General features: G+C 49.6%; 1 protein-coding gene across 3 annotated transcripts in view; it reads right to left on the reverse strand.

Moving 5' to 3' along the window:
- Positions 1-13,371, reverse strand: part of DIPK1B (divergent protein kinase domain 1B) — a 38,182-nt gene that overhangs the window by 1,385 nt on the left and 23,426 nt on the right. Inside the window, exons 2-4 of one of the 3 annotated variants that reach the window (XM_077835933.1) lie at positions 8,334-8,490; positions 1,870-1,977; positions 685-861 (exon numbers count right to left, since the gene is read on the reverse strand). In XM_077835933.1, coding sequence (XP_077692059.1) covers positions 685-861; positions 1,870-1,977; positions 8,334-8,354 — 306 coding nt within the window. In that variant the 5' untranslated portion in view covers positions 8,355-8,490. The remainder of the gene's footprint in view (positions 1-684; positions 862-1,869; positions 1,978-8,333; positions 8,491-13,371) is intronic. The other 2 variants (XM_077835934.1, XM_077835932.1) reach the window with 2 other exon arrangements.

Here is a 13,371-nt window from a genome sequence, read left to right on the forward strand (position 1 = left end):
GATTCTCAGAGTGATTTTGCTGCTGAAAGCTGCTCTCATGTGGGATAAGTCCTCACGGGGATAGGCAGAGTGCAGCATTCTCTGGCTATGCTCTTGACACACCTTTGTGCCTGTCCAACACCCTTGGAGTGTAGTGGTTCTAAACCAGTTGGAGCCAGCCTCGGGTTGGAGCCAATCTGGGATCAGAGCCACCAACCCCTTCTTCGTAGGAAATCTATTACAGTCAAATCTATATTCTAATTACAAAAGAGTAAATACATCTCAAGTGAAAATAAGAGGATGTCCTCTTAAACACCCTGATTTAGGTTCAAACACTACTGCTAGACTGCACAGGAGTGGTAGAGACTCACACTAAAACAGAACAAAATGAGAATGAAATGTACCGTCGCACCTAACACAGTGATTTTGTTGGATGTATATCCTTATCTAGTGGTTCCTACAGTATTTGCTCTGGGGATTATCTTGAATATGACATATCACACGAAGCCTCACTCTACAACAAACAGTGGGTTCAGACAGGACTGGATCTTTTCAAAGATTACAGGGGATAGATGAATGCATTTAGCTTAGGCTTCTTGCCACCGGCAAGCACTATTGCTGGTCCCAAGGACTTCCAAATAGAGGTGATAATACCCTGTCCAGAAAAACGCAATGCGAGAGCTTGGGAGGCTCAGCAACACTGACTTTTAGGAAGTTCAGGAGCATCTCTCTGAATTCGTCCATGGATGTCCCTCTTGTAGGCTTGTCAAAGAGAACCAGGTCCCTCTTGGACACTGAATCGGGGTTGCTGTCGGCCTTTAAGGCATCTTCAATACCACATTTAATGATCACTTCTTTCTCCATCCAGCGGCCCCTGTAAACCTGGACCAAAGCAGAGGTAAGTGACCCTGGGAAGATTGACTGGGTGAAAGCAAATGCAAATGATTAATTGGTGCGTTCTTCATGGGTTCCCAGGAGAGCCCAGTGGCTGTGGGGCCCATTGGATATCAGTAAGATTCATTCCACCAATTCCACTGAGTTTTGTATTGGCGAACAGTAAGAGGGTGGGTTTGCAGCCATGCAGCCCTATATCTGCATAATAGGCACCAGATGGGCAGTGGTGGTGCAAGCTTTGCCTACGCTGTGGAGCCAACATGGCCCAGGCAAGGAAGAGAAGGGTTCAAGGTGGCCCCCTTGGTCCTTGGCCTTTCCACTGAAGCAGCCAGTGCGGAAGCACACGGGGGTAACCACAGTGGAGGTGCTCTGGGGAGTGTGTTCACCCACCTATGAAGGGAGGGGTTGAAAAGCAGCTCCACAGAACTGCCATGCTAGCCCAGCATTGCACCAAGTCTTCTCCGTTTTATTTAACGGGGATCTTGGATGCCAACTCCAGAGAGTTCAGGTAAGCATTGCGTCCCCACTCTTCTAATGGCCCCCGTACAACCATTATCTCTTGTCAATGCCACCAGAGGCTAGAAAAGCTGGTTGACCTGCCTCATCTCCAAGGGCCTGATCCAAAATCCATGGAAAGGCTCCCAGGAACTTTCATGGACTGTGGATCAGGCCCTAAATGTTCCCCCGCCCCCCGCCCTGCTTTGACTGTAGGAGACTGGCCAGGGGATGGATGAGGTTACTTAGCAGCACAGGCTGGCCTGCAGCTCCAGGAGAAGGAAGCAGCATCCACTCTAAGGTCTCTAAGGAGCTCAGCCCAGACCTCCCAAGCAAAAGACATTTGTGACAAAAATGGTGAAAACTAGGCTCTGAGGAGTAGGGGGTGTGCATGGCATACATCTATCTTAAAGGGGCACCAGTAGCCTACTTCCCCCCCTGTGGGAAGAGACTCATTTGTCCACCAAGCTAAGTTCCCAGAACTCAGACAGCCCCACCTACCTGCTGAGTGGGGGATGAGGAAAGACACTGCTGGAACACCAGGGTGTGCTCCTCACACAAGTCTTTGCATGTTGAGCCAGCAATGATCCCCTTCTTGTACTGATCGCACTGGGGAGAGGGAGAGAGATGTTAGCCAACTCATTTCCAGGTTCAGAGGCACAGTTTGACTTCTGTATGGGGGGCAGCTCCTATCAGGCCAATCGGGCTGCATGGGGGGGGGGGCAGTGCCTCACTCCCACACTCATGGGAGTTAATGTCCATGAGCAGGATCCATTTTCTACTGCCACAGAGTTGTTCCCAAGCTGCAAGGAGTCATAGGTCATTTGAGCCCTGCTTCCAGAGCACTGTGCCAATGAGTCTACGCACCACCTCCTGGGTCAGGGTCCCAGCACTCTGTCTGAATACGATCATGGCAACATCTGGCTTCGGTATGACTGCCAAGGGCAATGAATGAAAGGAGGGTCGGACAGATTTAACCTTAATGCAGAATGTAAACAGCCAGTTCAAAGAAACTAATCGCCCCATCTGATTATGGCATTGTCTACTTGCTGTCCTGGTCCATGTAAATCTGTCCGCTGAGTCATGCAGGATGAAACCTGCAGCTGTCCAGCCTACCCACCACCATTTTCACAGGATGTTAACTTCAATGCTTGGTGCTAAGGCTTTTAAATACTGAGCTAGAACAGCCTGAGTTACTAAAAAAACCCAAACAAAAATTAATTATAAGAGGCAGCTAGGTTCAGTTCCGTTTCTGACTCTCTGACCCATGTGCAAATAAACACAGAAGAGCCTGTAGCAGCTGAATGCTTTAACTATACATTCTGAACTGCTGCCAATCTTCTCTCTAGGTTAGCCTCTGTGATTGATGTAAAGTTCAGCCACTCTTGACTAAGAGCTCTGTGCTTCCCTCGGTGGGAGTTAAACACAGCCAGTCCAGGGACATTGAACTCTAAATGAATCAGCATGCTTAGAAAACCAACTGAATGATCAGCACAGTTTACTTCTTTCTGTATTCTAGCACCTCATTAGTTACATTTTGAGATTTGCATTTTCCTCTGAGCACAGCTAGATGCTCTTCAGGCATCTGGAATCCTATTTGCTTTCATAAAGAGTGCGTGGAACTTTAATGTTGTCCTCGGTATAGCTGTTGTAGCCTTTTAGCTTTCGCAAGCCTGTTCCTATAGGGTAACCCCGGTAAAGGGCGAAGCCAAAGACCAAGAGCCCAAAGGGGGCAGCAGTGCCAAGTGCAAGGAGCACAGCACCACACGCTCATATTTTGAAAGCTGCACAGTCTCCTGGGAGCAGAGTGGCGGTTTGGTGTCTCCACGGCTGGAGCTTGACCTTGGAAGAGTATCACGGCCTTTGTGGGGTGGAGAGGGGCTTTCTGTTTCCAGTTTTCCCCCCATGCCCCATTGGTAAACAAACATCTACTACTAATTTTTAAAAAATCATGGATTCAGGTGTAACTAGCTAACGGATATTGTACCTCATACATAAAACTGATGTTAATTAACTACTGTTTTCGCCTGCTGATAATAGCTCACCTTAATTAATTAGCCTCTTACAGTTTGTATGGCAACTTCCACCTTCTCTGTATGTATGTATATATATATCTTCTTACTATATGTTCCACTCTATCCATCCGACAAAGGGGGCTGTAGCCCACGAAAGCTTATGCTTTAATAACTTTGTTAGTCTCTAAGGTGCCACAAGTACTCATGTTCTTTTTGCGGATACAGACTAACACGGCTGCTACTCTGAAACCTACTATTTACTATAACCCTGCAGTAAATGATTCAGGACTTAGACTAGCTAATGGTTCAGTAGCTATATGGACTAGTTCTATATTGTTAGGTATGTTTTAAATATGTTTTATACCAATGGTCCTCAAACTTTTGTACTGGTGACCCCTTTCACACAGCAACCCTCTGAGTGTGACCCCCCCACACACATTAATTAAAAACACTTTTTTTATATTTAACACTATTATAAATGCTGGAGGTGAAGTGGGGTTTGGGGTGGAGGCTGACAGCTCGTGACCCACCGCATGTAATAACCTCACGACCGCCAGTTTGAGAACCCCTGTTTTGTACAGTCTGGTCATAGAATCATAGAATATCAGGGTTGGAAGGGACCTCAGGAGGTCATCTAGTCCAACCCCCTGCTCAAAGCAGGACCAATCCCCAATTTTTGCCCAAGATCCCAAATGGCCCCCTCAAGGATTGAACTCACAACCCTGGGTTTAGCAGGCCAATGCTCAAACCACTGAGCTATCCCTCCCCCCTGTCAATTTTTTTTCTGTTGGTAGAAATTGACCCGCTAAGATAACCATACATGCAGATTAGAGAAAATATATATTTGCTCTGGTTTTCTGTCTGTTTACTTTGTGCATTCAACAGCGTTTTGTTTATATTCAGTTTCATGGTTTCCTCTGCTCATGGGGGGGGTCTTTCAGCCAGTAACGGGGTCAGGAAAGAAAATCTTACAAACTAGGAAAGGGCGATGGTAAAAACACAAAACTTGTCAAGGGGATTCAGATACTTGGAGGTGCTCTGTGCCTCAGTTTCCCCACCTGTAACTTGGGGATAATGCAGTTGTTCAATATCATCTAGGTGGGTGAGGCTTAACTCATTCATGTTTGCAAAGAGCTGTGAAATTCCTGAAGAGCTACGTCAGTCAGAAGGGCCAACATTTTCAGACGTGGCTCGTGATTGTTGCATGCCCAAACTGAGCCAACTAGAAGGGCTGTGATTTTCAGAGGGCAAGTGCTCAGCCACTTTGAGGCTCAGGTTGGGTCCCCACAAATGGAGGTGCCCAAACTCACTAGACATTTCTAAAAATCTTGCCCAAGAATTTTTACCATAAACAGCCAAGGCCAAGGTAAAACGCTCCTGTCACTTCAACTCCGCTGGGCCTGAGTTTTCCACACTGGATCCATGTGCCAGCTACATTTGGCTTTATTGCAAAGCAGACCGTGCAGCTCAGCTGGAGCTGTTGCCTTTCCTGCCAGTTTGATCTGACCTGTTGCCTACAGCCCATGTGCAGCCCTGTGCTGGACACTATCAAACGGCCATCATCAGAAGCAGGACAACTGCTGCACCAGATAAGGGTGAGCCCAATGCTTGGGAATGTAGCAAATTCCCCCACCCAGCCAGGGACATGTGCTGCACATCTGCCTACTCAAATGGCTGCATTAGTCACCCTAATTGCTCTCCATTCTGAAAGTAACCCACCCCTTTAAGCCCAATCTATCCCTGGGCTCAGGCCTGCCGTAATGATCCAGCAGGCATCAATAAACAAATTAGTCCCCGCAGGCAGGGAGTGGATCAATACTTGGTAATCACTCATTCTATCATGGTAGTCTCCATCTGACAGATGAGTGGTGCCTTAATTAGGATGGACTGGCAGGCAGCTCAGCACTAAATGACCTGCCGCTCTCACAGTGGGGAGATGGGCTGTGCCGTCATCGCATTGCTTCCCTCACTTGGGTTGTTTCACGCCACTCTTTGCCCAGCTCTTTCGATAAGCGCAAACAGGATGCTCTGGCTCAATCTGGAGATGGTGCTTTCCAGCCAGGGCGCTACTCTCGAGATGGGGATTAGTTGTAAACTGGATCAGGATCCAAATTCTCCCAGCGTTCCGGGATGCTGGGGTTCCCGTTTGGCCAGTTATGGCACTAAGTACCAGCCACAAAGGCCAAGGAGCTCAGCTCTGCTGTGAAATGCTCAGGGCTAACTGGAGCTGGGGGGAGTTGTTCTGAGCCCCTCTCCAGGTGAAAGTGGTGCTAAGGCATGTCCCAGCCTATGGTAATGGGGGCATCTGTCACTAGAGATTCCTCCCCTCTTTAGCACAGGATCACACACTTCCTCCAGTCAGCACCACTGCAACCTCAAGTCTCAGATACAATATCAAGGGTTAGGGGAGGGGAAACAGGCCACCTTTGCTTTTAGTGAATTGCAATTTGAGATGGTCACCTTGACCCTGCCCTAGGGCTTCATCCTGCCAGGGGTAGAGGGCCCTTTCGTCCCACTGATGTCAGCAAGTTGAAGGCACTTGGCATCTCACAGGAGTGCTCAGCACCTTGCAGGATTGAGCCGCCATCATCCCATTTATAAGAAAGTGGGTGCCCCTGCTTGCTATGGTGGTGATAGAAGAGGGTTACCAGCTGGGTCAAACAGAGGCAGCACAGGAGAACCAGATGGGGAAGCACCTCAGCTCCCCACTCATGTAGCTAAACAGGGGTGGGGTGGGGAGGGGTGGGGAAAAGCACCTCACTTCCCAAGGAGACAGCCAGCTAGCTAGAGAGTTTGGGGGAAGGTGCTAGGCCCTGGAGCAGAGCTGGGATTCCCTGCCCTGCAAAACTAGGGAGGGTCAGTAAACAAGCAACACTATAAAGCCAAGCCTGGGAAGTGGTCACAAGCAGGGGCTTGTGAGTCTGAGGGGCTGTTTACATGTGGAGTTATTCCTGATTGACCTGCTAGGTTAAGCTAAACTGGAACAAGGCACCCTTATTCCAGAATCAGGGTGGCCACTCGTGGAATAAATCAGGAACCGTTACTCAGACACAACTCTGTGTAGACAAGTTCTGAGTGGGAGATGGGCTACACCTGCCATCACTGAGTCTGGCTAATAGGGAGAGCTGATTGGAGAGCAGGAAGGGAAGGTGTCCAAGCCTTTGAAAGGGCCTGTCTGAGGGCTGGGCTGCCCTTAGTTAGGTAGCAAGTCTCCTAGTTGCTGCAGTGCTAGGGCCCTTGTTGGGGGATTTCTTGATAGGGGGGAATTGTTTTTTAAAAAGTCTCCTTTGCTCAAGCTGTTGTGTAGCTAGAAGTGGAGGGAGAGAGTCTAGGCAGGGAGGCGTGGGGGTGTGGAAATGCAAGCCATGCCAGGTTGCTGAGTAGATGAGACATCTCTGAGGTTTGATGGAGGGGGCAACTGCTGGGGATAGGGGCTAGCTGGGATGAACCTGAATCAGGGAGAAGAAGGGATCTTGCAGTGTGTATTCGTTCTGTGTTTGCTAGGATGGCTGGTAAAGCTGCTGGATACAAATCAATGGTGACTAGGAGCCACATATAAACTGAAAAGGCGTTTTATGGGTGGGGGGTCCTTTACACTCCCTGGCCAAATGAACCATTGTCCCAAACTTGCAAGATAAGGCTGCCTTCCCTCCTAAATCCGTTTGTCCTATTCTGTCCTCAAAGGACCCAATTCCTGCCCCTCCCCAGCAGGGCTGTGCACCTGCCCATGCAGCCTAGGTACCATCTGATCCACAAGCTGATTGATGCTTTCATACAAATGAGTAAATTCAAGGAGCTGCTCAGTTCGCCTCTCCTGAGGCAATTTAGATGCTGCCTGACTGACCAAGCATCCCCTGTGATCTTGCCACTGAAGTCCATGCAGAGGCTGGATTCATAGCAGCTGTTGCCAGTTAAGAAGCTTGGGCCCTCCAGTGACTTGGACTTTGAGTTAGGAAAATAAATGGATTTTCCCAGTGTCCCCAGATGACATTGACTCTCCCTCCATCCCCAGCTCCACCAACAGCTCTTCCCCCATGGAGGGACCTTTTTGAGCTTGCACCTGTGCAATCTGGCAGCAAGGGATTGTGCTGTGAAGGCTTGTGCAGACTTCAGCACTGTGCTCGCCCTGGCTGTTTGGCCTTCCCCAGGGGCATGCAGCCGGATGCACCTGCAACTCCCATCAATTCCCGCACTGACTTCTCAGTGCCTCCGGGATTCAGGCCTGGGAATAAGCCTCTGAAAAAGGAAGCTAAGGGAAAGCAAAGAGCCAGGTGAGCTGCTGTCTCAGCCAGGCAGGGAGGATGCTCCCAGCAGCACATGGCCTGTGTACCCCAGTCCAACACTTCCCCAATGGGGCTGGCCCAGGCCCCACAGCTGACAAATGAACCCTCAACTCAGGAGGGTTGGGTGCCTGCAGCAGTGAGTTCAGCATGGCCAGATGGCAGACTCCTGCACCAGCTTACAAATCCTGCCTGCTCCCACCCACAACCTGCCCCAGCAGAATCTGTTAGAGCCAACAAGGAAACCCAAGGGAGCAGACAGAGCCTGGAATCTGGGCTGCTCGTGAGAAATAGATGGGGTCCAGTAGAGTCAGTAGAAACCCAGCCCAGCCGTTGCCCGCTGCCAGCTCAGCACACGGCAGGGAAGGGCGCTCTTACCAAGGCTGGCAGGCTGTGCTCAAGGGCACAATGAAAGCCTAGGCACTGCAATCCACCCACTTGCACCCTTCTCCCCCACAATCCTAACACACACATTTTAGTGGGAAATTTATGCCAGAGCAGCAATGAGGTTGGCCGGCCATGCGGGTCGACTCTCAAATGGTGCTGGTGACAGGACGGCAGCAGACCCATGGAGCACCAACCATTTAATCACCCCGTAGCTATTCCATGTAATGATAAGTGCATTTCCGAGGCCAGCCCTATCTATCCTGGCAGCAATTTCCAGCAATACCGTCATCATATGTTCTCTCATCAAGCGGGCTCGTTGGGAGCGGGGTTGATTCAGCGACGTCTCACCAAGTAGAATCAATTAATGTGTCAAAACAAGGCAGGCGCGGCAGTGCTGAAATCTGAAGTGAGCACGGTGTGCCTGCAAATGAAAAGGCTCCCTACCAAGGGAGCCGTTATTAGTGATGGAGCTGAGAGGGAAGAGATCTTAGCACAAATGGGGTGGGATCGCGGCTTTATCGACTGCTGCCACATTGGGGGTGAGCAGAGGAGCTTGGCACGAGTGCCAGATCCTGGACGCAAGCTGCCTGCAGGGACGAGTGCAAGGCCTAGAGAACAGGTGTCAGCATGTCCCACAGCAGCAACCTCTCTGACCTCTAAATGGGCAGAGCATGCCCTTTCCCCCGCCAGCCAATGAGGAAGGGCCAGTCTTCTCACGCTGGCACCCTAGAAAATCCTAGAAAAAAGGAAGTACTGGGAACAAACAGGAGAATTTACATGCCAAGAGGAAAAACCCATTAAAATAATGAATCTGCCAGGCACTTGGTCTGAGGGCTTCAGTCAGCTAAGCCTCACAGCAACAGGGAGGAATAAGTATTTTAAAATCCATTTATACTGAGCGACAGCGAGGCGAAGTGATGACTCAGTGGATGAGAACCCAGGAGTCCTGACTCTCAGTCAGCAGCCTTAAGTACAGGCCTGCAGTCTCCTTCCAAAGCTGAGAAAAGAACCCAGGAGTCCTGACTCTCAGCCAGCTGTTTTAACAACAGGCCAAAACTCCCTTCCAAAGCTAGGAACAGCATCCAGGAGTCTTGACTCCTGAACCCAGGTTCTAACTTCTAGACAGTGTTCTTTATGTTGGGAAAAAAAAAATGACCTAAGTAGGAAGAGGCCATAAGAAGGGAACTGACTGTGAGTTAGGGACACCCGGAGCATGGGATTGCCTTCCTGACCATCCTGGCTAACAGCCATTGATGGACCTATCCTCTATGAACTTATCTAATTCTTGTTTCCACAGTATGCATCCGATGAAGTGAGCTGTAGCTCACGAAAGCTTATGCTCAAATAAATTGGTTAGTCTCTAAGGTGCCACAAGTACTCCTTTTCTTCTTGTTTGAGCCCAGTTATACTTTTTGCCTTCACAACATCCCCTGGCAATGAGTTCCACAGGTTGGTGGTGCGTTGTACAAAGAAATACTTCCTTGTGTTTGTTTTAAACCTGCGGCCTATTAATTTCACTGGGGGACCCCTGGTTCTTGTGTTATGGGAAGGGGTAAATGACACTTCCTTATTCACTTTCTCCACACCAGTCATGGTTTTATAGACCTCTATCATATCTCCCCTCAGGTGTCTCTTTTCTAAACTGAACAGCGCCAGTCTTTTTAATCTCTCCTCGTATGGAAGCTGTTCCCTACTCCTGATCAATATTGTTGCCCTTCTCTCTTGCACTTCTTAATAAGGGCCTGTGTATGCTTCCAGGTCCCTCTCACAGGCAATGTGTGCTTGGGGGACATAACAGGGACTCTTTCACGCTAATGCATCCTTAATGGCCTGGTGCTTCTGACCTCCTGATCTTCCCTTCCCTTTATTACTGCAAGATTAGTGATCGGGCGCCCACTGCCTGACACAATTAACTCAGTAGTTACGCACTGAGGACGATCAAGAGCTGCTGTTAAAATCTCATTAAGGGCAGTTGTAGAGACAGTGAAGCTGTCTGCTAATGGCTAGGAATCTCCTTGCCAGAGAAGTGGAGCCATGACATAAAGGAGAAAGGGATAACCCAGTCTCTGGGAATGCTTCCTTGGAACCCAGGTGGGGGAGAAGGGAAATGCAGTCTGGTTGTGTGGATAGATAACTATAGTGTAACCAGGAGCTTCTTCGTTAACGCCTCAGCCCAGCCATGTTGGACTAGCCCCAGCAATGCACCCGACCCTCTCGCAGATGGGCCTGCAGGGCGTGCCTTTGCCAGAGATATACTGATGTGTTCAGGATCTCCCCAGAGCAGCCACACAAGCTGCATTTGTTCCTCTGTCAGAGCAGCTTGTGTGCTACAAAGCCTAGGCACAACCAGTTTGAGCTCCAGCTGGCAGCCTTTCTGGGGCACTTCATTGCTGCTCTCGACTCATCGATTTTAAGGCCAGCAAGGCCCTTTGTGATCCTGCAGCCTGACCCCCTGCCTAACACAGGCTACTCAGCAATTCATGTCAATTAGGTAACGTTACATTAACACAACTTCTCTGTGTTTCACTGCTTTTGTTTGGGCCTCTGTACCGCTGTTCCAGAAGCCACGGCTTTCCCCACTCCTCTTCAATGTGCAGCTCACACTGAGAAGTCCTGGTTTCCAACAGCAGGCGTGGACTGAAATCATTTTGCTGCCATTCTGCTAGTGCACCGTGATCTCCCCTGACACAGGAATCGCTTTGTCATTGCCTTGACATTGTAACTTCATTTCCATGGCCTGACTCTGACGTTAATTTGCCGCTGTCTGCCTGGCCTAGCCTCCTCTCTGCTGACACCTAATTAAATTGCTTTGCCATCCTCCGGCCAGGACAAGCTCAACTCGTGACCTCCCCCTGTGACAATGCCAAGTCCTAGGCTGTTAACACGGAGGGGAATTAGGAGTTACGAGGCGTTATTGGGGCCCAGCTTTCAAACCTGAATATTTTAATATCTCAGCTCCCCTTTGCCAGGATGCAAAACGCTTGCGATCAATTACGCAGCTGGTATGCTCAGACCACAGCCTATCATGCTGACCAGTACCGTCTTATTGATTCCTTGTGCTCCCCAGGGGATCTGCCTGTATCCATCTATTGCCTCTTGCCTCATACTGAGAGTGTTAGCAATTTGGAGTAGGGATTGTCTTCTCATTCTGTGTTTGTACAGCCCCTAGTACAATGAGGGCCTGGGCCGTGACTGGAACTCCTATGTGCTACTGCATTATTAACGATGAACAATATTAAATCAACCGATGTAACAAGCTAAGAGCCCAGGCTGTGAACGCCCTCCCCTCTCCGGGACAACGTACATGTGTAGCTACTCAGCAATGGGAGTAAGGGGTTCACAGTCTGGCCCTACATAGCTGAAATCCACATTTCAGGCTAGCTGGCTTGGGGTGTTGGATCAAACTCAAGCATTATAAGATTGTGCATAGGAAAGCCTGAGAGAGAGAGTCATCTCTTTGTAAGGTGTTCAGATGCCACAGTGATGGAGGTGGCATTATAATTCTAGATGGGTGGATAGAGGGACTAGACAGGCAGATAAAAACACCAACGGACAAACTAGGTGCGAATGAAACACCGCAGTAGCAGGGAGCTGATTTGTGTTACTCGAACAGCCCTGGTCCCATTTAGCCATGGCCCAAACCCAGAGGGTGAAGCTGGCTTCCCATTCTCCATCCTCGTTGGACGAGAACAGGGGGAGGTTTTGTGGCGCGCTCTTGGCGCTGAGCAAAGGGCTCCAACTGCCCCCTTTAGCACAGGCTCAATTCACTGCTGAGAGCTGCAAACCTCTTCAACATCCCTGCTCTTGAGATCTGCCTGCCACTGCTATAGCCTCTGGCAACCCTTTCCTCCCACCTCCCGCTAGCTGCTCGGTATCTGCCACGCATGTCACCCTGCATATAAACCCATCACTCTAATAGGCTTTGATGGCGCTACAATGCTCCTGGGACCACAGCTATGGTCTCCCTGCTCTGATCTTGCTGCTCGTGCTATTAATTTACATCTAAGACGGGGCAAGTCTCAAGCGAAAGCATTCCCTAGCTTCCGACTGCAGCATGACCCGGACCAGTACACAAGCCTTTGCCCCTGGCTGCTGCAGATCGCCAGAGAAAATGCCAGTGACAGCCTACAACTCGGGTGCTGTAATATTAATGCAGCTGTAATGAGACAGAGGGAGAAGCCAGGAGCAAGGGTACAGACACATAGGCTTGCTGATGTGTCACAGAGAGATTACTAGAGCTGGCAGCTGGAGACAGGTAGGCAGAGCGCGAGGGGAGATGGAAAGATAAATTCAGGGAGCTGATCTGCTGTTTTCCAGGCACCTGAGACGCTTTCCCAGAAGGAGCTGCCTCTTCACGTCGGCATCATGCCTCCCTCTGCTCGAAGCCTATTCTCTAGTGCCTTTCAGCACAGGGTCTGCCGTCGGGTTCAGGCACTGGCCTGAGACTCCAGAGACCTGGGTTCAGTTCTCAGTACTGCCACAGATGTCCTGTGTGACCTAGGGCAAGCCACTTCCTTTCTCTAGGCTGCAGTTCCCCCTCTGTAACATGGGGGTAATAATCCTGCTTTGTCTGTTTAGACTCTAAGCTCTTTGGGGCAGGGACTCTCTCACTACATGTTCATGCAGCACCTAGCACAATGGGGTCCGTTGGGCTCTCTCTATCAAAACAAGTTTTAATAATAATATGGCCCCACAGGCTGAGCGGAACACCGTAATCCAGGGCCTTGCAGGGTTGTTCTGCCCGGTTGAGAAATGGTTGATATGAGTCGGGTATATTCTGGGTGCAGTCTTTTTATTCACAGAAATAGACACACCGTCATGTATCTCTGACCAGCAGTAGGGAGACACAGCACACAGGCTTTTGTTAAGATCCCCAGCAGAGCTGGTTGGAGAACGACAATCCCATTTCATGCCAACTTTCGAGGTTTCAATATTGGTTTTCGTTCTGCATTGGAACGAGACCAAAAACCTTCGGAACATTTTCACTAATTGCACTGTGCCAAAATGAGCATTTTGATTCCAAAATGTCTAGGTTTTTGATTAGGGTGTCTCTCACTCTCTCTCTCTGATCAGAGGTGACCATAGAGCCCTGGACCACAAAAACCATCACCATGAAAACTTTGTCAAAATTGACACATCTCCACAAAACATTTCAGCTTCATCCAAGCACCATACTGTGATGACATTTAATTTTGTTAAAAATGCTCCAACCAGCTCTCCTCCCAAACCGGACATGCCAGCCCTGGTCCCAAGAAGCTGCTGTCTCTCAGCCTCTGTCACCTTCCTGGGTCACTCTACACCTCTGTCTATTGCTCACTGCT

The sequence above is a fragment of the Eretmochelys imbricata genome, chromosome 16 (genome assembly GCF_965152235.1).
Source record: "Eretmochelys imbricata isolate rEreImb1 chromosome 16, rEreImb1.hap1, whole genome shotgun sequence".
Lineage (NCBI taxonomy): Eukaryota > Metazoa > Chordata > Testudines > Cheloniidae > Eretmochelys > Eretmochelys imbricata.